This window comes from Eimeria necatrix, genomic scaffold (assembly GCF_000499385.1).
Source record: "Eimeria necatrix Houghton genomic scaffold, Enh_scaff3, whole genome shotgun sequence".
NCBI lineage: Eukaryota > Apicomplexa > Conoidasida > Eucoccidiorida > Eimeriidae > Eimeria > Eimeria necatrix.
Genome location: NW_013655295.1, coordinates 58,413 through 86,371, shown reverse-complemented (window position 1 = coordinate 86,371; position 27,959 = coordinate 58,413). Strand labels below are relative to the sequence as shown.

General features: G+C 53.0%; 5 protein-coding genes across 5 annotated transcripts; 3 read left to right on the top strand and 2 right to left on the bottom strand.

The window, feature by feature from the left end:
• Positions 1–885: 885 nt before the first annotated feature.
• ENH_00050760 (hypothetical protein, conserved) lies at positions 886–1,847 on the top strand (the record flags this gene model as incomplete). The annotated part of the gene is made up of 3 exons (XM_013585236.1): positions 886–1,104; positions 1,415–1,519; positions 1,635–1,847. 3 exons carry the CDS (start codon positions 886–888, stop codon positions 1,845–1,847), a joined length of 537 nt encoding a protein of 178 aa, XP_013440690.1.
• Positions 1,848–2,099: 252 nt separating this feature from the next.
• On the bottom strand, positions 2,100–4,091 carry ENH_00050750 (hypothetical protein, conserved; the record flags this gene model as incomplete). The annotated part of the gene is made up of 4 exons (XM_013585235.1): positions 2,100–2,238; positions 2,524–2,605; positions 2,735–2,878; positions 3,608–4,091. 4 exons carry the CDS (start codon positions 4,089–4,091, stop codon positions 2,100–2,102), a joined length of 849 nt encoding a protein of 282 aa, XP_013440689.1.
• Positions 4,092–5,131: 1,040 nt separating this feature from the next.
• On the top strand, positions 5,132–7,536 carry ENH_00050740 (Ankyrin repeat protein, related; the record flags this gene model as incomplete). Its single annotated transcript, XM_013585234.1, has 5 exons — positions 5,132–5,792; positions 5,983–6,356; positions 6,713–6,831; positions 7,135–7,192; positions 7,390–7,536. 5 exons carry the CDS (start codon positions 5,132–5,134, stop codon positions 7,534–7,536), a joined length of 1,359 nt encoding a protein of 452 aa, XP_013440688.1.
• A 7,304-nt stretch (positions 7,537–14,840) lies between these two features.
• ENH_00050730 (MIZ zinc finger protein, putative) lies at positions 14,841–18,919 on the bottom strand (the record flags this gene model as incomplete). Its single annotated transcript, XM_013585233.1, has 7 exons — positions 14,841–15,376; positions 15,533–15,752; positions 15,869–16,000; positions 16,141–16,677; positions 16,770–16,877; positions 17,123–17,176; positions 17,588–18,919. The coding sequence occupies 7 exons, from the start codon at positions 18,917–18,919 to the stop codon at positions 14,841–14,843; spliced, it is 2,919 nt and encodes a 972-aa protein (XP_013440687.1).
• A 727-nt stretch (positions 18,920–19,646) lies between these two features.
• ENH_00050720 (hypothetical protein, conserved) lies at positions 19,647–27,957 on the top strand (the record flags this gene model as incomplete). Its single annotated transcript, XM_013585232.1, has 12 exons — positions 19,647–22,175; positions 22,363–23,286; positions 23,482–23,681; positions 23,984–24,192; positions 24,727–25,010; positions 25,363–25,515; positions 25,859–26,114; positions 26,447–26,739; positions 26,949–27,118; positions 27,321–27,510; positions 27,735–27,814; positions 27,930–27,957. 12 exons carry the CDS (start codon positions 19,647–19,649, stop codon positions 27,955–27,957), a joined length of 5,316 nt encoding a protein of 1,771 aa, XP_013440686.1.
• Between the last annotated feature and the right edge of the window lie 2 nt (positions 27,958–27,959).

Below are 27,959 nucleotides of genomic sequence, written 5' to 3'. Positions count from 1 at the left end.
AGTTTTGTCTTAGCAATGGACTTCGAATCGAGGATGAACGTTAACTTGAAAGAAAAACAGCGGACAGAAAGCCACGTGAGTCTCCCTCCAGTTGGCGCGCCGACACGACGACCACCACGTGTGCGCGGAGCTGATCAACTGTATATGAGCTGCTTTTACTTGCCAGTAAAGCCCCAACCAAAACTCATCAAACAAATATGGAATAGATTGCAAAGTCTCGACATATTGTTGGCATTTGTTTTCCGAAACCTCAGGTCAGCGCGGCCCCACAGCCGACGGCGGAATAAAGCAGCGAACAGTGACCAGTGCTGCTCCGCCTGCGCGCCCACGTGTTTCGCGTCGCTGATAGAACCACACAAAGTGAATCATTATACAAATTCTAGTGTGAATAGATAACTATCAAAAAGAGCTCCATCGGCACTAGGCGCGCCAGGCCTGATCAAGAAGCCCCGTGAGGTGGCCGTCCTCAACTGGCCAGGTTTCTGATCCAAATTTTGTCCTGAATTACTGAGTACATGCCCGTACTTTCTAAAGGAGTACACAGTGAATTAGCTTCTTGTCTGCGTATCGGTAGAAGCCGTTCACGCAACAGCAATTCAACCAGCCGGCCCGTCGGCTGTGCTTATTGAAGCCAGCCGTAGCTCTGGCAGCTGGCAAACGCCGGGTTCTCTGCTTGTCTTGCTGTGGTAATTTAGACTTGTTGATCATGGCTTCAGATCTCCAGCTGTAGGAGAAGGACGGCACAGCAGCATGCACCGCGGCGGAAGGGGGATTCTCCATCGTTGTTGCTGCCGGCTCCCTTCAGCTGAAAGAAAAGGCTGAACTCTACCCACTGCCCCCACACTACCTGCAGCCACTAATTATTCCCGCAAGTTCCCGACAAAAATGCTACTGGCGGTTCCACGGGCGCTACAGTGCCTGAGGCCCCGGAGGCATTTCCCAGCAGCAGCCTTTGTGCTAACACGGGCTGCTAGTTTTGCATGTCATTGTTTCGGAGGCTCCTCAAGGGTGCGGTGGATTCACAGCAGCCAGAAGCAAGCGGGGAGTCAGGAGCTTCAGGGGCTCACTCCACAGCAGAAACGCATTCTTTATCGCAGCAAACAGGTAACAATCCGCAGTTGAAAGCCTTAGCAGACCATGCAGGTGCAAACCAGATCGAATAGCTAGGAGTAACTGCTAAGTAAAGGCAAAGGCTGAGCTGAAACCAATGATGTGAGAGGCATACGGAATCATGTGGATGGGTCTCACAGTGTCGTCAATTTCACACTGTCCTGTTATCCACTAGCACCTCTGTACGTACACACATATATTCAACTGTTGCCTACACATGTATACTTAGTGTGTATGTTTATGCACGACCTTTACTTGCTTGCACATGCATGCGTATTCGAGTGTGTGGACGATGCTGGTGCAGCGCGGGTGGGTTGAGTTGGACCTCATCCTCAGCGCATTCACGGAGAGAAGCATCAAAACATTTCGTTTGGAGGCAAGGAATCTCACACGTGATTCAAATTACTATGTTCCCCCGAAAGCGCGGGGAACAAGCCCTAATGAATAGACTTCAGTGCCTCCAACGCGACTCCCACTGACTTAGATGCCTCCTCATGTTTAATTTTGTCACACTGTGACTTCAGGAGCTGGCGGAGCTCGAGAAAATAATTGACGAAGAAAATGTCGTACTCTACGGCTGTCTTGTGGGCGCCGATGGCCACCGCGAGGCCGCTCCACCCCATCTGCAGGACTCAGCTGTTTTCAAGCAGCTGATGAATTTTGCTCTCAACCAATACCCAAATCTCGTGGCTATGCAAACAACGAGCAGCAGCGCGGCCGCACCAAATCCTAGTTGACCGAAGGTTTCATTTTTAGCTGCCACCGTTTATTTGATCAAGGCATACTCTTTGCAGACGTTTATTTGTATCAAGGCGCGTGCGCCATTTCATTTGTCAGGACACAGCCGTTGGATCGGGGTAAAAGGCAATAGGGGTTTCAGCTTGCCGTTCCAACTATAAAATGCGACACTCAAGCAGTTCATGCGGTTTGGATTGTTGCACGCTTTGGCGTGTTTGCTTGAGTATTTAGCCTATGTGTATCCGTGAGTTTCACGCCTGGCTGCAGTCAGCGCAGCTTTTTTCGCTGTCATCAGCGCTGAGCTCTCCGTCTATCGCTCCAATAATAAAGCGCGGCAAGTCTTCAAAAACGTCCAACCTAAAAAGCTCGTAATGAGTGAAGGAATTCCGGCTTTGAATGGCAGGATAGTAAAATGGCAGCCAACAGTGCTCACGTGTATGTGGCCTTGGTTCGCTGTAGCTTCATGAGTTGACGCCTGAGGAGTGCAGCGGCCAAACTTCAAGATAACTTGCAGAGATTAAGTTGAGCAAATGCGCGAACCTCCAGTTGGGGTGCAGATCTGGCCACAGTTCTTCTGCGGTTTGCACCCGGTCGGAAATCCTTCAGAGCGCGTCAACAATGCATCGACCCATTCAGGAATTTGCGTAGCACTTATAGATGGCAATTTGATCTTACCCTGGAAGCAAATTGCGCTTTGAGTCCGACATGGTGGACATATCAGACAGCGGCACTCCGAAGAACGCGCCGGCCTCATCTGCTGAAGGCAGCGCCAGCAGCACAGCGCTGGGCACTGAGTAATCTTGGAAGTCTGTGCAATGAAATGAGAAAGCAGTCAGTCGAAACCCAAGATCAGTGGAAAGAATCATATTTGCTGCATTATACTGACAGTATCTTGTAGCTTTCCGAGGCGGAAACGCGTAAGTCATTGCAACGAGAAGGCCGTGAGGGTCGAAGTCGGTCAGCAGAAATATCGGCAGCTGGCTTCCAAAACGCTGACGAATGTGCCACAAGACGCTCCGCGCGCTGATATCTGAATTTAAAAAGCACAAACCATTAACACCACTTCAACAACTGCTGAACACAGGCTCAACGAAGCAGCTGCAGCAAACACAGCAGCAATCGTCGCCCAGAAGACAACACCCGGGTATGAACTTCCGGGCATGTGCAACTCTAACTTAGCCCGAAGAAGCAGCAGCGAAGTTGATAGCAGCCACCACAGGTGCAGCTGCAGCGACGGCAGCAGCAACTGCATTTGCACACTAACAACAGCAGCAGCAGCAGCAGCAGCAGCAGCATGCGCAGCCATCACCTGGGAATCCTTTGCCTGTAAGAAGGACGCAAGGGCCGTGCCTGAAAAAAAGAAAAGGTGCAGACTCTAAGTAGCAGGGGCAGATAAGCCTCGGCTACGACTAACCGCTCCATAAACTGCGAATCGATAAGGGAGTAGAAGATTGTTTCTTTCTCCACAACCTGAGCCGCACAAAAGAAAAGCTAGCGAAAAGCGCCAGTTGTCTTTTTGCATTTTCTCACCAAGACAAAACGGATGTCCTCGCTTGCGTGCAGCACCTTATCCAGCCCGAGGGAGGACACGAGGTGGCCTCTGCTCTTCGCGAATGTCTTACTTTATTCTTGCCTCTTGTGATTAAAATATGAATTGAATCACCTCTAGCGGATTCCCACAGTCGCTTTGTACCAGCCCTGTGCCTGGGAGCGCTACGATGCAGCTGTGAGGGGAACAGCAGAACAAATCAGACCGTACACGTCCTTTCTTGTATTATAATTGGGCCCTTTATGATGCATTTTGATGTGCTGGTGATGCGGAGCTCCTCGCGGGGTGTTTTCAAGAACTGGGTGAGGGCCGCTACGCCTCTGTCGATGACCCGCTGGGAAGGCGCTATGGTAACGTTGGAGTAATACACATGCCGCAAGGTCGAGTAACGCTTTTCTGCGTGAAGGGACAGGATAGTTCGCATGATGGCCAGCAGGCTGGCAGAACGCTGAATGGATCTGTCCGAAAGAGGCGGGAACAAGAATTCGGGACTGTCAGTGGCCGTATTCGACTCATTGTCCGCAGCAAAAGACTCAGGAAACAGAGTTTCATCTTGAGAAACCTTTGTTTCGGAGTCATTCGCTGGATCCTCCGAAATTCTGTGCAAGAAAAACAATACCAACGACTCAATGCGCGAAACTATGGATTCAGCAGATGGAGCGAGAGCGCCATCTGAGGGCAAGTTACTCTCCATGGCTAGCAGTTGCTGGTTTACGAAGATTGCAAACTGAAAAGAGAATATAAGTTTCGAACTGTCGTGAGCGGTTCAGAATACTTCCACCCTCAAGTCGGGCTTCGCAGACACCCGAATTCAGCCGCCGCTCAACAGTGGCAATGGTGGGCGTATTGAGGTCAAGTTTCAGATATTCAAAGTTGATCTGCGCTATTCCTACGGTTAAACTGGCTGTGTGAAGGTTCGAAGAATTCTGAGCACTTTATGGCCGCCGAGTTTCGGTGCTCGCCGCCAGGTCATTGAGCCCGCGTAGTCGTCAGTCGATAGGAAAACTCAGTCAGAGTGTGTGCAGACCGTGCTTCTCAAACCAAAACACACAGTAAATAACTGCTATTATGGCCTTTAGGGGACGGATCGATACTTCTATCGAACAGGATCACTACCACCGCCGCTGTTTCCCACTTCATGAAGCCAAGGCTGCATGCATGAACGAGCAGTTGAACGCCTGCTGCAACTTATTAGTATTTATAGATTACATGTACTTCATTAGCCGTTTGATTGGATTTAATCACTGTACGCTGCTCTTATCTCGGGCCTGACCAGTAGATTAGAGCGCGGGTTCATGTGAATTTCAGTTTTGCGCAGCGTCGCTGTCTGGGTGGGCTGCGGAGTTGTGAACTGCCATATCCACCAGCAACATGCGGGGGAGCAGTTCGTGCGTATGTAGAGCTTGGTATTGTGGTTCGTCATCGGGCACTTGAGACCGTACCAGCCCGGCTCCCCCCGCGGGGGTTCGGTCCATCAGCCCTTCCTGCGTTAAGAGCATTTGCCCTTAGCATTTGACACAGTGCGACTTCTGGCTCCACCCATACAACCCTCACCGGGCGCCACTAACCACTGGCTTTCACTGGCCTGGCTTGTGCACACCACTGGCCTTTTGTCTGTCTTCCCCTGGCCCTCTGCATCTTGTTGAATGCCCCTTTCGCAAGCCACTTTGCTGCCACCAACTGCAAGGCGGGCGCTTTCGGCGTGCGTGGAATGCAGAGGGCTGCGGCGCGAAGATGCAGCACTCGCCAGCGCCACCAGGTGATGGCGGCGCTGAGGGTGTAGACACTGCACACAGTGAGCAGAACGCGGGCTCCAGCAGCAAAACCAGCAGCAGCAGCAGCAGCAGCAGCAGCAGCAGCAATAGTTCTCGCCAGACGAGCTCTACTGGGCTGCGTCCACGGGCTGCTTTCCCCCAAAACGCAAAAGAGGCTTCCAGGGCTTCTTCTCGGGAGCTTCCGACCTACGTAGATGTGGCCGCCTTCCCGTGCTACCCAGCCCAAGAGCACCAGCAGCAGCAGAAGCAGCAGCAGAAGCAGCAGCAGCAGCAGGAGCCCCTGGAGGAGAACTCGTGCAGCGTCCGAGCGCCCCTCGACAGAGGGGAGTCCGCAGGATGGAGCTCGCGGGTGTGCCTGGCCACAGCTAGCAGCAGCAGCAGCGCCAGTTTGGTCTCTGCTTCCCTTAGAGCCCGTGCTGCTGAGCTCTGTCAGCAGCCAGAAGTGCATGCGCAGCTCTTCCTAATGCTGAGGTCCTCCCAGGGGCAGCTAGCTGCCATGTGCATGAGCCAGCTGCCTCCACAGAGTTACATCGCCCTCAGAGACGAGACAGGACACACTTTGCTGCACTGGGCAGCTCTTTGCAATGAGCGCAGCGTCATGAAGCTTCTTATTGACGCGGGTAAGCCACTTAAGACTAAGCTGGCCTTCCCAAGCCCCAGTTCCCACCCGTGGCTGGCCCCTTCATGCTGGCTTTCTTTTGTAGAACACAGCCTCAAGCAAGACAGTAATCTACGCAACTTGAAACAGAAAAGTCCTATATCCCGTGCTGCTGCTGCTGCTGCTGCTGCTGCGTTGCTGCTGCGATGCAGGGGCGGACGTGAACGCGCGCGCGACTGAGACGAAGCAGACGCCGTTGATGTGGGCGGTGACAAAGGACAACACTGCAGCTGCGCGTTTGCTGCTGCAGCACGGGGCTGCCTTGTTTGATTACCAGCTGAGCAACAGCGAGGCCAAGGGGTCTCTTGAGGGGCCCCTGCAGCCTCAGGGGCTTCCAGATTACTGCCCCGAACGCCTGGGCCAGAGCCCCCTGCTGCAGGACTCTAAGGGGGGCACTTGCTGCACCCTCGCAGCCCAGCACGATGCCCCCAAGTGTGTTCTGCTGCTCGCTAAGCTTCTTGGCCCCGCAGCCTTTGCTGTGCCAGACGCTAGTGGCTCCACGCCCGCGCATTGGGCCGCCTTCAAGGTAAGTCACAGCCCCCACAGCACAGGGCCGGGGGTTCAGTATTGAATTGGTAGCAGTACCTGCAGGCGTTGCAGGCTGATCTGCGTAGATCTGGGTGCACATTTACAGTGAATTAACAGCAGCACCTGCAGGTGCTGCAGGCCGATCCGTGTAGATCTTGTTGCACATTTACATAAATATATGCCGGAGGGCTGGCGGCTCGAGCCAGAAGAGACAATGCAAAAGATACCAAACAGCACCCTTTTACGTGAAAGCACTAATCTTACTTTCTGTGAGGTTAGGGTTTGATGTGAACACATCAAGGCTGCACTGTCTACAAAATGCAATGGCCTACTGCGTGCGGGTAATTTCTTCAGGGCCACACACTGGTGCTGCGTCTGCTACTGTATTTTGACGTGGATGTCACGGCTGTCGACTTGTTTGGCTGTCTGCCGCTACACCGGGCGGCCGAGGGCGGCCACTTAGAGGCTTTCCGGTGGGTTACGATCCTGATCTAGCTAGCTGACCAGATAGGTCACCATCTGGTTAGCTATCTATTTAGCTGGCCACGAAGCCAGGGACCAGCGTAGCTGTCAGAAGAGGCACCGTTCTAGAGACCTCTACAGCGCCAGCGCTGTCTGTGGTTATTTCCGGGTGTTGTTGCCGATCCTTTGGCCGCCACGCTTTCATCAGACTGCTCGCTGTCGCTGCTCGCTTAGTGCTCAACAAACAGCAGCAGTTACTCCTGTAGGAGTTCCCTGCCTTTGCCTTTTTATTTGCTCTTAATGATGTTCAACAGAGCGCTTGTAGAAGAAGGCGGCCAAGACCCCAGTGAACGCACCACGAAGTCACGCCTAGTGAGACAGACTAATCATCATCATGGAGCAGCACAGAAAGTGAAATGAATTGTATACGCATACGCACGTATCTTTTTGCACATGTATTTCATGTATACACTATCGAATGTATACATTTATATATTGAAAGTGCTATGTATATGTAGATAGTATAAATTGTACTCTTGTTCACGTGCTGTCCTGCTTTCATATTGCAGACGCCGCTAGATATAATCGCTGCGAGCAAAACAGTCAATCCTGAACTCACAGCGTATGTAAAGAAGCTGCAGCAGAACCCCCAACTGCGAAACGATCCCCGTAACCGCGTGTTGACAGAGGATGACATGCGGGTGCGCTGGGACTGACCTGTATTATGAAAACCACGATTTACTGTAATGGGCTTTGAAGACTCTGGGTGGTGTGCGCTTTCGAATGTGGAAGCAAAACCATGGCTGTACGCGAGCTGTGCACTGAGATCGATGAGTAACTGCCAAAAAGACAAAGAGTTCGCGTGCATGGCCTGTTTTTCGATATTTTGCCTCCTTGCTTGTTCGCTGGATTATTTGTTTATCGCAGTCGCCACACTCGTGCCGGCCATCGCGTATATGCCGGTTGTTGACGGACTGCAGCGGTGGCTGGCAGTTGAAGGCGCCTCCAATTTTGGCTCTGTGTGGTCTCACGTTGATGCTGATTGTCTACGCGCGCTCCGTAAGCTTAGGATGTTCCCTTACCCTGTTGCTAATGCTGACACTTCCGTCAATGCTGCTGCAGTATGAGAAACCCTGATTAAAGCTATCCGCGCTTTGCCTGAGCATTTCCGTGTCCAGTCCGTACCGTAGGGAGGCTAAAACATGAGAATAGTGCCTTAGAACGTGAATGGGAACATATTCTAGAGGTGCCTGTTAGCTACACGCATAGATACAAGCAACAGGAAAGTTCATGATCAATTGGGAAGAAAAAGAGTGCACGTTGTTGGCCCTCTGCCTGCTGTTTCCTCAGTTTGACCCGCTCTACCTTCCGGCTACCCCTGAAAGTGTTGCTGCAGCAGGAGCGGCAGCAGGGGTTTGGGCTGGGGGTTGGTTTGCGCGCCTTTGTCTATTGGGTAAGATTGGAGTGTATACGGGACTGCTACTGATCACAGTACTCATATGTTCTAATCCTGGCATACTCCCTAGGCGACCCAAAGGAAATTCGTCCGTGGAAGAGCTAATGGATGTAAGGCTATTACAGATTGGGTGGTCTCTGTTTGCTTGCATGATTGTATGCGTGCCTTGTCGTCTGTTTTTTCACTTCCTTTTGCTGGTTTTACGTCTCCGTCGCTTCCATTCTTCTGTGCCCGATGCTTTCGCTTTTTTGCGTCTCACTATTTTTCTCAATGCCCTTGCATTTTCATTCACGCTACCCTATTTTCTGAAATGGTGTGGGGCAGCAGTCCAGTGCTGCCCTTGGTGCATCGGCATTGCCGAGCCTCTCCTCACGTGCCTTCAGATATTTCTAGTTCTGTGGTTATGCCATTCGTGTGTCTGAGAGCAAGAGCGTGGGAGTAAGCTAACCACATATTTGAAGCAGTGTCAGCTCGCTTAACGTTTTTGTGCATCAATTGTTGCAGCTTTTGGCTGCGCCTGAAACCCCTTCTGAGACAATAGAGGAAATCGATATGCAGCGGCTGTGCTACACATGTTGGATCTACCGTCCCATTCGCACAAAGCACTGCAGGTAATTATCATTCAACTACCTTCCATTTGTGATCCCTTCTAAACTTATAGATGTAGAATTAAATGGAAACGGTATAGATATGATGAAGGAATGCAATCATATACGGGATATGTATACAGATGCATGTGAAGTGCTACTGAACTATACTGTTAGCTGCTTTTGATTCAAGCCATTTTATTCACATGGAATTTACCGGTTGTTGTGCTTGCTCTCATTCATGTTAGAATGTTGGAGCCGTACATGTTTCTGTTCCTTTCCCCTCCTCTGATGAATCTCTCAGGGTTTGTGACAGATGCATAGAAGGCTTTGACCACCACTGCCCTTGGATAGCAAATTGTGTCGGCTATGGAAACGCCCGGTGCCTCACGGCATGGCTCTTATGTGTTTGCTGCACCCAGGTACGTTCTCTTAAACCGGCACATGCTTTTGCCGTTCATATCTGGTTGCTGCAGTTATTTCCTTTGCCTGTTCGTGTAGCTTGTATTTTGCACTTTGCATGGGGAATGAAACCTCTCAACCCTCTTTAAGCATGTTTATTTTTGTCTGCACCATGTGCTGGTTGAGTATTCGTTAACTTTGTTTGCAAGTGAATTGCTGTTGTTGCTCTGCAGGTACTACACATGTATCTCTGTTGCTGTTGTTACTTCGTCCACGTGAAGTCTGAAGGCTTTCTGCAGGGCACAGTGGAGCTGTTCTACCATGACCCTTTTCTAGCAGTGGTAAGAGGACCAACAGAAACACGCTTGTTGAAACTATTAAGAAAGCACAAAAACAGACACACATTCAACAAGCGACTGGCAAATGCAGACAAAAGGAAAAGGTACAAAACCGAGCTTTTCTGCTAATGCACAATTCAGTGGCATTGTGGTAAACTCTGTTATTGTTTCCGTTCACTCTCGCAGTAGCCTTTCTCCCGACTGCGCTTTTGTTTGTCAAGTGTTCGTTGTGTGTGGTACACCACAGGCAATGTACGCGTTGCCCATCGCTACATTTCGGTCTTGCACCTTCCTGTGGGCTCATCTGCGCAATGTTGCAAACAATTTGACCATGAATGAGCTGCTAAATAGAGGAAGGTGAGCGGCAAAGTAAGGGGATTCTTGCGCTTCCTTGGGCACCTTACTGGTCTGCTAATCTATATGTTTGGTTGCTGAGTATTCGTGACTGTCATTTTCCACGTTCAAGGCGCCACCTTTGGTCTGCATGGCACTGTTCAGGTACAAATACCTGTGGCGGAGGGTTGGTGTGATGACTCGTCATGGAATGCGCTGGCAAAAGACCTTCAATCCTCTTAGCAAAGGGGTCAGCGAATCTGGAGCACTACACCCTTATAGATATGATTTATTGTTTCACCGTACGCAGTGCAGTCAGAATAAAAATGTGGTTCTGTCTGTCCAAGTAGGGCCATATATATACACTTCGCCGTAGACCATGCCATCACGCACATTTACAGCGCTGTGCCATCTGCTGAGGCGGCAGGCTCTCCACAGAGTGGTTGGATGGACACCACAGCTTTGCTTCTACTATACTTGCCACTGAATATTGTTGACGCCAATTATGTGTCCACTGCACAGGTTTGGCGCAACTGCTGGGACTTCTGGCTCGGCCGAAACTCGCTGTACTCTAACGAGTTGCCATTCGTGCGACTTCAAATGACCGCCGCCTCTAGCCCCAGCCGATCCTCCCCGCAGCTGCTGCGACGGCTGGGAGGCTTTCTATGCTGCTGCCGCCGCGCGGCGGAAAACGCTGTTGCTGCGGGACCTGACTCAGCCAGCATTGAGCTTGCGCCTCTGCCAGCAGAAATACGCAAGCAGGCCTAGCATGAGGGATCAGCTTAGCACACAACAATCAGTATTCTGTCCAGCCGCAGGCCTTCCCTGTTGTGGCTCATATATCAATGCGGTTGTGGGATCGTTGTAGTAACACCAACACCTACGCGGGCCGCGTGTGCCGTCAACACCGCGATATTCCACTCGAGGGCCCACGGAATGGAGGTTCCAGTCTTAATAGAAAACACTGACGCCAGGCAGCTCGTACAGAGTGTGTTCAGGCTATGGTGGTCTGATCCCAAGCTTTATCTTGCACTTACTTCCCAAGGAGTGTGCTACCTTTGAAGCGGAAAACCTAAAAATGACTTTTGGCTTTGAGAATGCATAGAGCGATTCGACAACAATATTCAATAACATCAGCCCCCTTTATAAACACCGAGAAAAACACTACGTGTACTTTTCTGTACTTGCACGCAAACGTGGATCCTACGTTACCGACAGGGCCCGCCCCAGCGGCCCAGCTAGTGGCTGCTTCCGCTGCGGCGGCAATAGAACAATTGCACCCGCAGCTGCGCAAGGTGCAGAGAGGCTATGGAGTACTGCTGTGCTGTGCGCCCGCAGCTCCGGCGCCATGTGACTGGCACGGTGAGCTTCAAAGGGGCATCCAAGCTGGGCCCGCTGCTGAGCCTCCTTCTTTCTAAACCGCGCCTGCACCCCCCACGCTTGTTGTGGTTTGTTATTATGGGGGACAAGTGGGAACGTTAGTTTGGGCTCTGAAGGAGCGAAGGGACGAGCAGCTGGCGTTATGAAGCAGTAAATTTGAATTGGTTATTTGTATGCATGGTCGTTGTTCACTGCTTATCCACAGGGAAAAGGTTGTGCATATCCATGCAAATCCAAGAAATGTGAAAACCCATTGTTACGGGACGTTGGCTGGTTGGTTCTATTCATCTGCACCCAGCCATATTGCAAGGCCGTTTGCTTAGACTAGAGCTGATATGAACTACAGTTTGAATCAGGCGCGTAACGTCATGTTACTCCTGAAACAAGATTCGGCCCTCGAGTCAGCAGGAGGTGATGGGTGCGTGTATCGTCAGTAGTCATGAATTTATGTGTAGGACGCAGCAAATGGCTGCTTGTTACTGTGTAAATCAAGTTCCAAACGGCTTCCGACCGTTGCGAAAATTTCTAGGTGGCTCCACCTGCACCTAGGCGTGGCCGAACGAAGGTTACCCAGGGGTGAAGCTTGAAAAGAGGGATGCCGGGTGCTGATTTGCGCAGATGACTACTATTGAACACAGAAAAGTTGTATGCAAGAAAATCCACTGTGGAAAGGTGAGACTCGAACGTGAGTGGACGACGAGGGTATCGATCCCTCTACCTCTCGCATGCTAAGCGAGCGCTCTACCATTTGAGCTAGACGCCCTTAACAGTTCCACTCTTTCTTCTGCGCTAAGCCAGCGCTGGTAAAAACGAATGATTTTGCATTATCTAATCAAGGCCCGAGTAAGTTTTGGGTTTTGAATCAGTAAGTTGGTGGAAGACTGAATACGCTAGCGCACGAGTGGTTGTTGGCTTCAGCTCTAAAGCCACACCAGTGTCCTGCTCTGCACCGATTCGTCGTATCCCAATGCAATGTGTATGCATTTGTCTTGCATTAGTTTCAAATTTTTATATTTGTCAGTGTGTTTTTAAACATGACAATTGCCAGATTTAGTCTTCGATCATCCCGCACTCACCAACAGCTGCCTTCTTGTTGGCTCATTTATTGTACGTCTTCCTAGTGTCCTCCTCTACACCATTTGGCAGCATTTTGTAGCTGTTGGGCCCTCTGACCACTGCATATGAAATTGCGAATCCTCAAAGTACACTGGAGAGAGGCTCTGTGCTTTATCGACGCGTATCGTGCTCTTTCGCTATAGTACTTCAGCGGTCTGTCGCGGGCATGGTCTAGTGGCTATGACGTCTGCCTAACACGCAGAAGATCCCGGGTTCGATCCCCGGTGCCCGTACTTAAAACAGTGTTATTTATCTGCTGTTGATTATTGGGTCCCACGGTGCTAGCGATACGTGGCGAAGGACCTCCAGGGGGACCATTTTAACTCCATCAGGCGGCTAGTTTGTGGTGACTGTCCTGCTGTTCACTGGTTTGAAGCTGGTGAGTAGACGCTAATTTGCCATAGCTGTTTCCCGCCTTTTTGCAAGGAGCGGTGGGGCTTAGCGGAGCAAATTTTAAGGTAACTATGGCTCGCCATGCAGTCTCTTGGCCGTGATCAGTACCATGATCGCTCTTGCGCAGATTAGCTCTTACAGCTGCGGGAGTGGCGAAGTTGACACTTTGCTTTGAGGCATCAACATCATCCGTGGACACTAGTTGAAGAATTTTGTACTGTGGCGTCACTCAGTGTGATGATGCTATTTGTGGGGAGTTTTAACTATGTATTTTCCCAGGTATAGGATTGTATGTTTCAGCGAATTGTGTGGAAGGCTGCGATGCCATATATGAATTTAAAGGGCTATTGGAGTAGTTGAACGGAATGACGATATTCCAGTAAGCTGTGTTGTAAGGATTGGAGGCTGAGGCTGCATCACGTGCGAGCTCCAGCTGTACTGCGTAGTGCGCACTACGACGGAGTAACCAAATAGCGTTAGGGTGCCCTCTCGCAGCAGAACCCGCTGTGAGTTGCACCGTGCGTGTCTTGTTCCACAAATGTTTGGAGTCCCCGAATCTGTTGCAGCGCTTGCATTGAAGTGCACCGCCTACATCTAAAATCAGCAATCCCAGTTATTGAATTTTCATCTGCTAGACTGCTGGTGCTCACATGCGATTGTATGAATCATACCAAGGAAGGTGTTTCTGGGCCAGGCCGGACAGTATCTCTGCTTAAGCACTGGACTGAGATTATAAACTGCGTCATCGCTTTCTACTAGTACTGTCCGTACACAACCCTCATGCACTGTGGAGGTGCAGGGAAACCAAATGTGACATCGAGGCTGAGAGGCGAAGTGAAGTTAGAAAGTATTGTGGCATCCCTCCCTTGGGAAATTGGAACACTCTAAGAACGTTTCAACAGATATTTGGTCACACAAACTCGTGATCCCTTAGGATGCACAAGACACGTGGTAGTTACAGGGACAACATCAAACGCTGAGCCTGGCTGCTGTGCTCGAAGGATCTTGCTGTCCTCAGCGATCTGCCTCCGTACGCATTTTATATCGATGCCTCCCTATAGATGCATACAACTTAGTATATGGAGGCCCCTGGCAGAAGGCCGGGCCCTGAAGCATCAATAAATATAACATATCGATATACTCTATTTACGTGAAGCGCATAATATGTGCGTGTGCTCGACGCAATCCAGAATCCATCGGGCACCCAACAAATCCCCATGCCTGAAGTCGATGTGTAAATACGTTCACAGGTACTGCTGGCATTGAATTTCACCCATAAGACGCCGTAACTCCAACGAGAAGCTGCAATCTAATTTAAGCCGCAGCAGATTATCTATACAATTCCATGTCCCGCGAAGACCCAGAGAGAAGCTGCAATCTAATTTAAGCCGCAGCATATTATCTATACAATTCCATGTCCCGTAAAGACCCAGAGACGTACTGGTATGTGTTAGTTGGTCTTACTAAATGTTAAGCGACAACAAAAATAAAAACTCAAATACAGACGAGGTATGGTCTGCATCTAGTTCGGAGGGCGATGCTCCTAAATAAAACCGGTAAGCCCTTGGCTACTGGGAGTTGTCTGCTGCTGCCCCATGGAGCTGCTGCTGCTGCCTTGTTGATTTTACAGTACAAAGGCTGTCGCCTACAGCACAGAGAAAGCACTGAAAAACGAGCAACAGCAACAGCAACACAACCCCACGTGTCGCCTTGTCATCCTCCCAGCTGCCACGCGGCAGGTGCTGCCGCTGGAGCTGGAAGGCGACTGCCTTCTATACTTCCGTAAACAAGAGCCACAGAATCCCGACGAAAAGCATGCTTCAGCGACAAACTGCAACCCAAAACGTTGCTGCCATCGAAAGATAGTCAGCAGCTGCTGCAGCTATTGATGCTGTCGTCGCTATGGGACTTGGTGCTCTGGCAGCAGTGGCACGTCCTGTAGCGGCGATGGCAACAGCAGGTGTAGTAGATGCTGCTGCAGCTGCACCAGCAGCTGATGCTGTTGCTGGTGTACGTTAGCTGCTGATCGCCTCGGCCACTTCTCTCAGTCTTCTGTGGGGTATGGGCAGCAGGAGGTCTGGGTCTGCAAAGACAACACTTGCTGTATCTTTCGGTTGCTGCTGCAGCAGCTGCAGCACGAATCCACACACATACAGCTCATGGGGCAGCGCGGGGGCCTCACACAACGGGCAGCGCCAGGAGCCCGCCTTGGCGTTTTCTGAGGAAGTGACTGGAGGCGAGGAGCTTTTATGGGGTTCTCCGTAACTCCCATTGGCCCCCTTTACTACTCCTTGTGTGTGAGAGGGGCCTTTCGCGGTCACTAAACTGAATTGTTTGTAGAGATACGCCTCCAAGTCGAAGCAGCTCGCGTGAGCACACCAAACAGACCGGCAGGGAAGGCGCAAGCGTTCTGATGAGCCTTCTTGTGTCAGAGAAAGGCAGCGCAAACGCGGGGAAAAAACTTCATTTGCTGCTGCTGTTTCCCCTGCGGCTTCTGCTACTCCTGCGCCTGCTGTAGCTGCTGCGGAAAATGTGGAAGAGAAGCTGGAGACTGCAGCAAACGGGACGCAGCGAATTAACGCAAAAAACTCACAATGGATTCAAAGTGTAGCCCCCTCAATGGATGAAACGAAGGTCCGACAGCAAAAGTGCCAATAGCAGCAACAAACACAACAAAAAATGTCCTGGACCAAGCTTCGAAGATCACCTCGAGCTCCCAGGCTAGATGCGGCGCCTCGGTGCAAAATGCCAGGTACAGCAGTTTCTTGCGTCATGGCGTTGCTGCTGCTTCTGCTACCGCTGCTGCTGCTGCTGCTGCTGCTGCAGCTGGCCTGCATAGACGTATGGCGTTTTCTTGTCTGGTACATATATATCCGCTGTTGCAGCCTCAGCTGCTGTCTCTTCTCCAGCGCGAAGACATCCAACAGCTGCAGCCAAGCAAGATATCGCAGCAGCACTACAACGCGCAGAACTTTAAATTCCAACAAACAACAATAGCATGACCAGCAGCAGTTAACAGCTGCATGAAGCGCTTCTGCCTCACGTAAATTCTGCCTTGGTTGGAGTTTAGAGTGCGCAGAGTCCGTATGGCTTGTATCAGCTGCAGCGGGTCTAGCGGTCTTGCTGCTGCTGCTGCCACCAGCAGCGTCTTCTCCGTCTTCCCTTCTGCCCCGACCTGCGCGAAGAGAGCAGTAAAAGCAGCACCAGCGCGCATGCAGCAGGCGAAAATCGCTCCTCCCTCGCTGCTGCAGCAGCCATTGCTTCAGCTAATGCTGCAGTTCGTATTCTGTATATTGTCGTCGTTGTGGCGCTCACGGAAACAGTGTAGGGATTGTTTCCCACAAAGGGAGGTAACGACACGAGGAAGATATCGCCAGCTGCCTGCACTCGGAGGCACATGGCAGGCCCCTGCTGCAGTCGCTGACTTCTGCTGCTTGTTAGTGGCGTTGTGGCCGCTGCTGCTGCAGGCGCCAGAGTCCTTGCCTCACAGCCCCTGGCGGCGGTCGGTTCGACGAACACAGCAAGTGAGGTCTGTGCTGCTGCTTCTCCTGCTGCGGCTGCTGCTGTGGAAGGCGTTTGTGCAACAAATGCAGCAGCGAGACGGAGCTGCGGAGGCCTCGGGGAGTCCCGGGGAAAAGATCGGAGGTCGAAAGAGTGCACAGATCGCCCCCCCTGACCAGCTGCTGCACCAGCACTTGGGTCCACGGCCGCTGCTGATGCTGCGGCTGCTGCATCTGTCATTTCAGGGATTTCCCCTGCTGCTGCTGCTGGCGTTCTTGTTGGAGCTGCTGCTGGAACTGTTTGCTTCAGCGCGGAGAGATTTGACAGCCAAACAACTTCACTCGTGGGGTCCTGCATGACAAAGGGAAGATACATATACCTCCACTGGTGCTGCTGCTTCCACCTGCGCTGCTGATGGTGCAACTGCTGCTGCTGCTGCTCACCGCCAAGACGAGGCTGCAGACGGCACACATTCGGCAGTCCCCCCATACGGTAAAAAATGCAAGAGCGCAGAGTCCATGCATCCAAATGCCGCAGCAGCTGCAGTGGCACTGCACAGAAGTAGCAGCAGCAGCAGCAGCAAAAGCAACAGCTTTGCGTCTGGAGATATCTTCCTCTGGTTTCACGAAGCAGCACACGAAAACAAAGAAGCAGCTCCGAGGGGAGCAGCCGCAAAACCAGCAACAACAGCAGAAATGGCGCCAGTGGAAGCAGAAATAGCAGCAGCAACAGCAGCAGCAGCAGCAGTAACGTAAGCGATAGAAGCAATAGGAGGTGCAACTATGTGGTAACATACAGGAGGGCGCTTGGAAGCGCAAGACAGGCGCTCCCGTTCTGTCTTACTAAGAGCCTGAAACAGCAACAGCAACGATAGCCGCAGCAGCAAGATCGGCAGCAGCATTTCCTCTGTGCAGCAGCAAAGTATCGAAAGACTGTGCACTTTGGTTAAGGCGGAGGCAAAAACGGATAGAAACTGAAAAGTATAGAAAGAATGAAAGAATTCCGGGGAAACAACAGAAGAAAGACAAACGAATCAACTTAACTGGACAAATGAACTAGCCAGAAACTCACAGCCACACAAGACAAACGGGCAAAATAGGCAACGGAGTACAAAGCAAAAGAAGCCCCTAAACCCAGATGCATGAAAATACAATATATTCAAGATATAAAAAACAAAAGACAGCCGAATTAACAAAAAAGGAGAGCATAAAAGCAGCAGCTAGCCAAATAGGCTGCTGCTGCGCTGGCCTGGCTGCTTCACCTTGCACAAACAAAAGCAATTCTTGTCCGCCTCCCGCACCCGCAGCGCGTCTGCACAAGAAGCAAATGCAGATGGGCACAGAACGCCACACCGGCGCTGCAGCGGCAGCGGCAGCAGCGTTTGCAGCACAAGTTTTTGCCGCTGGGAGCGCAGGCGGCCCCGCTGCTGCTGCTGCTGCTGCTGCTGCTGCTGCTGTTCTTGCTGAGATCGGGAGGACGACGGGGAAGTGCTGTCATGCCGCTTTTGCTGCTGGATCTCCTCGTGCTGCTGGGAGGATACACTGAGGGGCGAACTAATCCTGGGGGAAGCGAATGGGCGGCTCTCGGGCCACTGCAAGGCTGCCCCTGGGATTGCTGCTGCTGCTTCTCTGGGCGGGGCTGCCGCTGCTGCTGCTGCAGGTGCTGCTGATGCTGCTGTTGCTGCAGATGCCTTCGGCGAAGCTGGGGAGTCAAACTGTACTGCTGGCGCTGCTGCCAGTGCAGGTGCTTGAGGAGAAGCTGCTGCTGGTGATCCTGGCGATGCGGCTATTGGCCTATGAGCAGCAGCAGCTGCTGCTGCTGCGTCTCTGCCGCTAAAGCCTAGACGCGAGCTGCTTCTGCTGCGCTGCTGCTTCTGCTGATGTTGGGAGTGGTATGTTTCGCAAGACAGGATGGGCTGGCTGCTGCTGCTGATCTTGCTGCAGCTGCTGCCGCTGCTTATCCTGCTACCCGTGCTGCAGGAACTCCCCAGAGGAACTCCTTGGGAATATCCTTCGCTGTATCTGCCTTCCTTGTGTCGGCCAGCAACAGCAACAGAAGCACCAGCACTTGTCAGCTGCTGCTGTAGCAGCAGCAGCCGACGCTTTTTCTGGCGAGTGCGCAGAGCGCACACTTGGTTGCTGCTGCTGCTGCAGCAGCGGTGGCGCTTATGATGGCAGCAGGAAAATGCTTCTGCATGTGCTGTAAAAAACTCGTGGGCTTGGGCTGCAGCAGCTACCGCTGCAACTGCTGCAGTTGCAGCAGTCTCAGCGACGCGCAGGGCAGCATCTTGGGGGAGCGAGGCCAGGCTACTAGTGGAATGCCACGCTGAATCTCTCCTGTTGCTGCTGCTGCTGTTCCGATGATGCTGCTGCTGCAGCGTTGACAAGTGAGGCGGGCCAGGAGCTGACTCCTCGCCCCCCGAGTTCGCGTCGTAGAACTCCAAATCAGCGGACTCATACTGCTGCTGCTGCTGCTCTAGCTGCAGGTGCTGCTGCTTGTGCTGCAGAGGGGGGCCTGCTGCGTCGGCAATGTCGCAGACTTGGTCATCGCTGCTGCTGGAGGGAGAGTCAGGGACTGAAGACACGCCGCCCATTGTGGAGCGCGGCGGCAGCAGAGCTTAAACAACTATTCTTTAAAATGAAATAAAACAAAAAAAGACAAAATGTGCGCAAGTGCAGAAGCTGCAGCGAGAAGAAGCAACCTGGGGGGTGTGGCTGATCCTCCGGCGCAGTTGTTACTGCAGTAACAACAATAGCACCACTAGCAGTGGCTGGAGGTGGCAGCACAACCCGCTGAAAAGCTACAGCTGCAGCAAATTGAAATTAATAAAAAACAATAGTACGCAAAATTTGAATAAAATCCTAGGGGCTGCAGACAGAAGGGTACGTCGGCCGGCCATTAGAGGGTATGGTGGCTGGGGGGCCCTCAACTGTGAGCACAGAGGGGCTTCATGTTATGTCTGCTGCCACTGCTGCTACTGCTGCTGGAGACTGTTGCAAGGTGTAAACTGCCAGCAACCGTTTTGCTTTTCCAGCTGGTTTTGATCCGGCCTGCAGCAGCTGCTGCAACATGCACGACTACTGCAGCAACAGTAGCAGCAATACCAATGGCCTTCCACCCCTAGCAACGCCTCACTGCAGCAGTGGGGCTTTGCTCTTCTCTTGCAAACTGCACGCTGCTGCTATCACGCAGTTATCTGCTCTTCTTGTGTCCTCGGCGGCAACAACAGGAGCCACAGGAGCAGCAGGAACAGCAGCAGCAGCAGCAACAGCAGCAGCAGCTCCGGGTGCCCTCTTCAGCCCACCGCAGCAGTCCCGCAAATGGCCGATGGAGAAGGCAACTCGCATTCTTCTGCTGCTGCTGCAGCAGGGGTGACAGAGCCAGCAGCAGCGCCTTCAGACGCAGCAACAAGCCCTGGGGGAGCACAAGCAGCAGCTCGGGCTGAAACTGCCGCAGCAGCAAAACCCAATTGTGGAGCTCCCCCCGAAGCGCAGCAGCAGAGTGGCAGCTCCACCGTCGAGGATCACTGCGAAAAGCAGGAAGTTCACCGGCACAAGCAGCAGCAGCAAGGAGAGCAGCAGACCCAGGAGCAGCAGCAGAGCGAAGAACAGCAAGAGCGCCCGCGGGAGCAGCAGCAGCAGCAGCAGCAGCAGCATGGGAAGCTGAAGCAAAGCAAAAAGGGGGGCGGCTCTGACCGCGAACTCTTGAACCTTATAACAGGACACGGCAATTCTCTTAACGAGCTGTGCCTAGCATTTACAGCGGGCCGCAGCAAGCGCCCACGCGCAGCAGCAGCAGCAGCGTCACCTGCTGCAGCAGCTGCTGTCTCAACTACCCCGGCCAGCAAAGGCAGCAGCAACTGCGGCAGAAAGAAAAAGCTAGTTGACCCAGCTCCTGCGAAGTCAGCATCTGAAAAAGTGGGGAAGGCTGCTGCAGCAGCTGCTGCAGCAGCTACAAGTGACCCTGCAGCGGCTTCGGCATCCTCAACAGAAGCAGCAGCTGCTGCTGCAGCAGGAGATGAAGAGGGAGAGGGTTTGCTTCTGGCAGTTTGCTCAAGGGAGCTGCGGAATCTAGCAACGTCTGCAGAGCTGCTGCAGGCCTTCTCTGGCTGCCGCAGCAGCAGACGCAGCGCTGCATGCAGCAGCACCAGCGGAGCTAGCAGTGCAAACAAGACCAGCAGCAGCAAGGGCAGCAGCAGCAAAAGCAGCAGCGACAACAGAAGCAGCAGCAGCAGCAGCACCAAGAACAGCAGCAGCAAGAGCAGCAGCAGCAAGAGCAGCAGCACCAAGAGCAGCAGCAGCAAGAGCAGCAGCAGCAAGAGCAGCAGCAGCAGCAGCAGCAGCAAGAGCAGCAGCAGCAAGAGCAGCAGCAACAACAGAAGCAGCAGCAGCAGCAGCAGCAAGAGCAACAGCAACAAGAGCAGCAGCAACAGAAGCAGCAGTAGCAGCAGCAGCAAAGGCAACAGCAGCAGCAGCAGCAGCTCCAAACATACAACCGAGAACTCCCCGCCAACAACGGAAAAGGGCAAAGCAACAAAATCTCATAAGAGCCGGCAGCATGTGCAGGAGCAGCAACAGAAGAGTCTACAGCCAAGCAAAGCGTCTGGGCAGGAGCAGCAGCAGCAGCAACAGCAGCAGCAGCAACAGAAAAAGGAGAGGCAACAACTAGAGGAGCACAACAGACTGAAGTCTGAGCCGCAGCAGCAGCAGCCACGCCAACAGCAAAAGCAGAAAAAGGAGAGGCAGCAGCTGGACGAGCAGCAGCATAGGGAGCTGAAGCCTGAGCAGCAGCAACACCAGCATCGGAAGCAGCGAAAAGAACGGAGCGGAAGTCAGCAGCAGCAGCAGCAGCAGCAGCAAAAGCACGACGAAGCTGCGCGCAGCAAGCGTGGGCGACCGCAACAGGAGCACCAGGAGGGGCCCTTACACAAGAAGCAGCAGCAGCGGATCGAGCAGCAGCAGCATGGGGATGCTGGGGAGAAGAAGCAGAAGCGGCAGAAGCAGGAGCAGCAGCACGGCCAGTCAGAGCAGCAGCAGCAGCAGCAAGAGCAGCAGACCGTCAAGCGCGAGGAGCAGCAAAACGATTTCTCCCCACGGCGTGGCAGCAGCGATGGCGGCGCTTCACCGACGCAGCAGAGCGCAGCGGGCGCATCAGCTGCTGCTGCTGCTGTTGCAGCGGAAGCAGCAGCAGCAGCTGCAGCTGCTTCCGTCGCTGCATCAACAGCGCCACAAGCAGCTGCTATTTCGCCTGCTGCTGCAGAAGCATCAACGAAAACTGCTGCAGCTGTTGCCATTTCGGCAGCACTTGCTGACGCAGCAGCTGCTGAAGGCAGCACTACAAGCACATCTGAACTAAGCAGGAGCAGCAAAGAAGACAATCATGGCCAGACGAGTGGCAAGAACAGCAGCAGCAGCAGCAGCAGCAGCGGCAGCAGCGGCATTGCTGTGACCAGCACTAGAGGCGACCCAAGCGGAGCAGACACAAGCAGCACGAAGACGGAAGACGGCGAAAGCCAAACATCCCTCTTCAGCAGCAGCAGCAGCAAGCGCACCTCTAAGTGCAGCGGCAGCAGCAGCAGCAGCATCTCCAACGATGAGGAACAGGAAACTGCCTGTGCTTTGCCCCCTAAATTAGAAGCCACCGAGGAAGCAAAAATGCCAGCAGCAACAACTGCGGAAGCGACAGCAGCAGGCCTTGCTGAACTGCCCCAGCCTAAGCAAGGAGAGAGCCGCAAGACGCAGCAGCAGCAGCAGCAACAGCAGCAGCAGCAGCCGCAGCACCAAAATGCAGTACTTGCAGTCCCGAGCCGCCCCGCCGCGAAGGCACGGCGGCGACCAGTAAAGCCAGGAGTAAGTCGCCCTAGCTTGCTGCAGCAGATGCTGCTGCAGGTGAGGTAATACATCTACGATATCGCAGCAGCAGCAGCATTGAAGCAGCAGCATCGGCAGAGGCACAACTGGCTGCAGCAATTGAGGCAGCAGCAGCTGTGTTGGCAGCAGCTTGTGGGGCAGGTTTTTGATTTGCGTTTGCCTTCAGGCTGCAAGTAACTTTTGCTTATGTTCCATTTGCGGGAGTCCTGGAGAGCTGCTCTGCTGCGACTTTTGCCCCCGTGTAATGCACGCGGCGTGTCTGTACAGCTACAAGCCCCTGCGGCGTTTTTTGCCTGAGGGCAGCCGCAGTGCTGCTGCTGCATCGTTTTACAACAGCAGCTGCCTTTCTGCTGCCGCTGCAGCAGAGCTGCAGCAACTGCCACCGGCGCCTCGGCCGAGGGAAGGGCTGAGGCCGCACAGCGAAGCCACGGCAAAGCGGCAGCCTCGCAGAGCAGCAGCAGCACGGACAGCAGCAGCAGCAGCAGAAAAAGGAGAAAGTGAAGGCTATGAGCACTGGATGTGTCCCGTGTGCCACGGAGAACCCGTTGCTGTTGCTTCAGAAGCAGCAGGCAGCCACCCCGCCTGGAGGCGCAGGCGGGTGGACTTTGCCCAACTAGCTGAAGAGGGGGGCCTGGTGGCTGTCTTCAAGGAGCTTCAGGAGCTGCGTCGGTTTTTTGCAGGAGAACTTGCTTGGAGGAAGTGGAAGGCGAAGAATGGGGAGCGAGTTCAGGCGAAGAGCCAGCGCATACAGCAGCAGCAGCAGCAGCAGCAGCAGCGGGCCAAACAGCAGCAGCAGCAGCAAACTCGCAAACTGCGGGGCGGGCCGGCCACGCCCAAACAGCGCTCTTCACCCTCAACAGAAGTAACAACAACACCGTCAGAAACAGCAGCAACAGCAGCACTTGAAACAGAAGCTGCTGCAGTCAGTGACGGAGTGTACGTGCTGCTGTCGGACCTGCCAGGAGAGGTGGCGCGCGAGCTGCTGCAGTCCATGGCTAAAGTTGCCTCCTTGCATGCAATTAAATTCTTAAGGGACTTCATTTTGCAGCTCGGAGAAAGCCCCAACGATGATGACAGACAACACTTTCTAGTGGGACTTCGCTGCAGCGGCTGTTGGTGCTGCTGTCGCTGCTGCTCCTGCCCGTGCTGCTTCTTGCTGCTACTGCTGTAGGAGTTGCTGTTTGTGACTTTCCTGCGGATTGCCACCTGCGAGCTCCACTGCTGTCTAATCCTAGTGATGCCACTGTTCCTTCTGTTGCTGCTGTTGTTGCTGCTGTCGGCACAGGAATACGGGCCTGAAGTTGCTTACTTGCTGGCGAACCTTCTAGGGTACATGGGGCCTTCCGGCATGCTGCAGCAGCCGACGCTGCATGCAGCAGCAGCAATTCTAAACGTTTGGAGTCGAAGGAGGAGCCGAATAACAGCCGATGGCTTGCTGCACGACAGCAAAGTCTTCGCGTTGCTGGAGGCCTCTTGGGCGCAGCTGTACGTGCATCAGCAGCTGTTGCTTTTGACGCGGAATGTTCGCCCGAATCTGATTTTTCCTTGCTCTTCCCGTGTCATTGCACGTGTACTTGTACTTCTGTTCTCCCTTATTCTCTTTCTTTTTTGTCTGTCACCATCTGCCTGCAGCTTTGCTTGTATTGCGTGTTTGCCGATCGTCCTCCCTTGCGCGGAACTTCTGATTAAATCCAGCACATGCCGCTGCTAAAATATCAAATAAGCTTCTCCTGGCGATTAATTGTGGCATTTCTTGTGTATGCCCCGGGCCTTTTGTCTTTGTGCAGAATGGTCCACCGGCACAGCAGTCTTTCTGGGTCTTCTCCGCTGCTGCAGCGCGTGGAATACGTGCAGTGGCTGGAGGAAGTGCGGGAAGCTGTGCGTTGCGGGGGTTTGGAGTCTTTGGGTTTTGACTACCAAGGGGGGCGGCTGCTGCTGTATGACTTGACGGCTTGCCCGAACTGCAACGACACGCAAGGCATTCAGGGACCCTTCAGTGCGTGGGTCTGGTGACCGGCGAGGCGTGCGCCTGCGGCCTGCACTTTTCTTGCTGTTTCAGTTTTGGTATTTTCAATTTTTCCGTCGTCTTTGTTGTACTTTGTGGCTCCTTGCTTTGCCTCACCGGGGGCGTTTCTGCTCATCTCTATCCATCTGGCTTCCGCGTTTTCATCTATTCCTTTTTGCTTTTTTTGTAGCAGTTCATGATTTCTTGTTATATTTGCCTACTTGCTGTCACGCTATTGCAGCCCGTGCCTGTTGTTTTTTATTCGGCGGTTCAGTTTTCCTTTTCCTTTCCTAATGCACCTTTTCGTTTCTGATTGCCTCGTGTTTTGGTTGCTTCCATGCCTTTCTGGTTTTCGGCATGTCTTTCTCCATATTATTTTTGATTTTCTGTCCGTTTCCCCTTGTTATGTTATTCATTTTCTATAGTTACCGCTGGAACTATCTTCCGTGCAGCATACTGCACTGCAGCAGCATCAACTTCCCATAAGAGGTTGCTGCCGTTCTGCATTGTTTTTTCTCGTTGCAGCTGCCTGCATGTCTTGCGGCTGTCAGCTTCTGCCGGAAGTTTGTTGCGTAGATTTCGGCCGTCTTTTTGAGCAGCTGGTTTGGGGTTCGCTGCTGCACCGCGCTGGGATTGAGGCTCTTGCTGGCAGCGGCAAGAGCAGCAACAGTAACAGCAACAGCAGCAGCAGCAGCAGCAGCAGCACTTCGTTAGTGGCAGCAATCCTCAAAGAAATGTCTCGAAGCATCCGGCCGTGGAGAAACAGGAGCGACCTTGGCACAGAGGACTGGCGCAACCAAGTCTATATGGTAATTCTCTCGCTTGCAGTACATTGCGTTAGCTGCTGCTGGCTTTGCATGTGCTGCAGCGTCTTTGCCAAAACCAACAGTGCTGCAGCAGTACTTCTGCTACTGCGGTCATCGGCGCTGTTGCTGCTGCTGCTTCCTCTTGCGTTGCCGCTTTTGCTGCTGTTTCGCGCTGTTGCTGGGTTTGGCGGTGCCTGAGTTTCTCCTGCTGCACAGCTTTTGGCCTATCCCAAATAGGCTCTATCTTGCCTTGCTGATTGTCATTGCTCTCTTTTCCCGTTTACATGCTGCAGCAGCTGCTGCATGCTTTTCTGCTGCTGCTACTGACACTGCTTTTGCCCGGCGACTGCTGCAGGTGACGCATGCACTGTTGGTTGTGAGCGGCTGGGGCCGTTTTTCTCTGGACTTGGGGCAGCGGTTTTGGCTGCCGGACTGTCGCTTTCTTCGCTTTGCCCTTCACGAGGCAATTGCTGTTGAAGATGTGGAGATGACTGGGGAAATACTACACGTGGGTTGCTGCTGTTTCGTTTTGGCGTGTCTGTGTATGTCTTGTTCCGGCTTCGATTGTCACAGTCTTCTCACTGTAATTTCTTCTGTTGTGGCTGTGCGCTTTAGCTTCTTATGCTGCTTCCATTCTCTCTGTTTCTGTCCAGTATCATCATTTGTTCTGGTGTTTTGCGGTGCGTCGTCATCTTCATGTCTGTGCGTTCCTGTTGACCTGCAGTTTGATGTATCTTCTTTCCTGTTTAGCCTTCTTGCGCCCCCCATCCATCTTTCCAGCAATTATTGGCAGAAGCAGAAACTGCATTTAGTGGAGCAGACTTTACTTTCTGCTGCTGGTGCTGTTACAGGCGCTGCGTTTGTTTGTCATCCCCCAGCGCGCCTCCGCAGGAGCAGCAGCAGCTGCTGGAGGTGCAGCAGCTGATGCTGCGTTGGCAGAGGAAGTGCAGAGTGAGCTGCGGGCTGAAGCGTTCGCTATCCGCCTCGCAGTGCAGCACGGCCTCGTGTTTCTTCTATCCAAGCAGCAGAGGGGGTCTCGGGGTCGCTGGACTCCCAAAGACGAAACCCAATACAAAACTTTCCACGCCTCGTATTGCGCCGCCATGGGTTAGTCACTGCTGCTGCTGCTGCGGCTGCTGCTGCTGCTGCGGCTGCTGCTGCTGCTGCTGCACACTGTTTTGTGGGCTGTTGTGTTGCAGTTGGCTTGGGATGAGCGCAGCCTTTATTAACACAATACTTTTAAAATGGTACACACATTCCTAGTGTTCATTTTGAATTGTTTGCTTTGGAATGCCACTCCTTTTTAAGGAATTTCAAATAGATAGTTTGACTGGGGCGGTAGAAAGGCTTTTGTGCATGTATCAGTAAGAGCAGCAGAACCAGCAGAAGCTGCAGCAACATGAACAGTCTCGTGTTTGGGGCTGGATGCTGCTGCGCAGGGCTGATTCGTCCTCATAGAGGAAGCTTTGGGGCCGGGGAGGCGGATAGACAGCACGCAGAGTGGCAAGATTTGTTTGTGTCTGCCATTCCTAAGATTCCAATATCGGATCCGTCTTGCTGCTGCAAGCTGGCAGCAGCAGCAGCAGCGCACAGCAGCGCAGCCAGAGCTGCTGCTAGGGCCAGCCTTGATGCTGCAGAGCCGCGCGTCTCTCCGTACCTTTCGTGTGCCGTCTCGGCCCTCATCATACCTCCAGCAGAAGACGAGGCCGCAAGCTTGCTGGCTCGAGTCAAGGTGAGCGCATGGCAGCACCAGAAGCAGCAGAATCTAGATTTCCTCAAAGAACCTTTTAAAAAGGAAAGCGAGCTTGCGGGCTTTGGACTATTCAGTTCTTCTGCGGCATTCAGTGCTGTTCAATTTCTTGCTTTCTGTTTGGCGTTCACAAGGAAGCTGGTGCTGCCCCCAGCATCTGTCTGTTCAGTGTTCTGCGTGCTGCTGCTCAGGTCACTATCAGGGCTCTGCACCGGCCTGTGAGCTGCAGAGTGTGGCGCAAACTGGCCTGCAGCAGCAAGGCGAAGCGGCTGAAACTTTTTAAAGAAAGAGAATTTCTGCAGCAAGACCCCGTGGGCGCTCAGGACGTCTACGTGGGGATATACAAGTTCAGAGAGCAGTGGTCAGCAGCAGCGGCAACCAGAAGCAGCAGGCGGCACAGCAGCGACCCCAGTAACAGCAGCAGTAACAGTTGCAGCCACAACATGGGCCTTTCTTTTGGGGGGAGCTGGATTGGCATGTGAATTTTCTGCACGTGTTTACCAGGGCTGCAATGTTTGGCTGCTGTTGATTGTTTTCGCTGCTCCTGTTTGCTGCTGCTGCAGCTTTGTGTGCCTTCAGGACTTGGCAGTGCTGCTGCAGTGCACTGAAGTATACTTGCAGCACCGCGTCTGTGGATGGCTGAGGCCCCCCGTGGCTGCCAGGGGCCCCATTCGAATGGCCTCTAGGGCAAAAAAGTCAGAAACAGAGACGCTTTTGTTGTACTGCTTGACTGACCTGCAGCAGTTGCAGTTTGTAAGTTTCCTGCTGCTTCCTTTCTGCTGCTGCTGCCTTTTCTGTTTCTGCGTCTCTCCTTGTGCTTTCCGGTCTGCTTTGGGCGTCTTTGCTTTTCTGTTGCAGCTTTCTTTGCATTTCTTGTTTTTCATTCCTGCCGGTGCTTCACTGACGCCTGCTTTTGGTGCTGCTGCTGTCGCTCCATGTCGCGTCGTGACTTGCTGCTGCTGCTGTGTATGCTGCAGCTGCATGCAACAGCTGCGGTCCCCGAAATGTTGCTTTTGCCGTTCTCGAACCTCGCTTCTTTTGCTGCTGCAGTCGACAGGTACTCCCCAGTTAGTGCCTCATCACGTCTTGGGTTACTGTAGCTGCAATGATAGCGGTAGCCTTATTGAATTATTCCTAAAGATTGAAGGTTGTTGCTGCTTGCATGGATGCAGGCAAGTGTTCGGGAAGGCATCGCCTTAAGA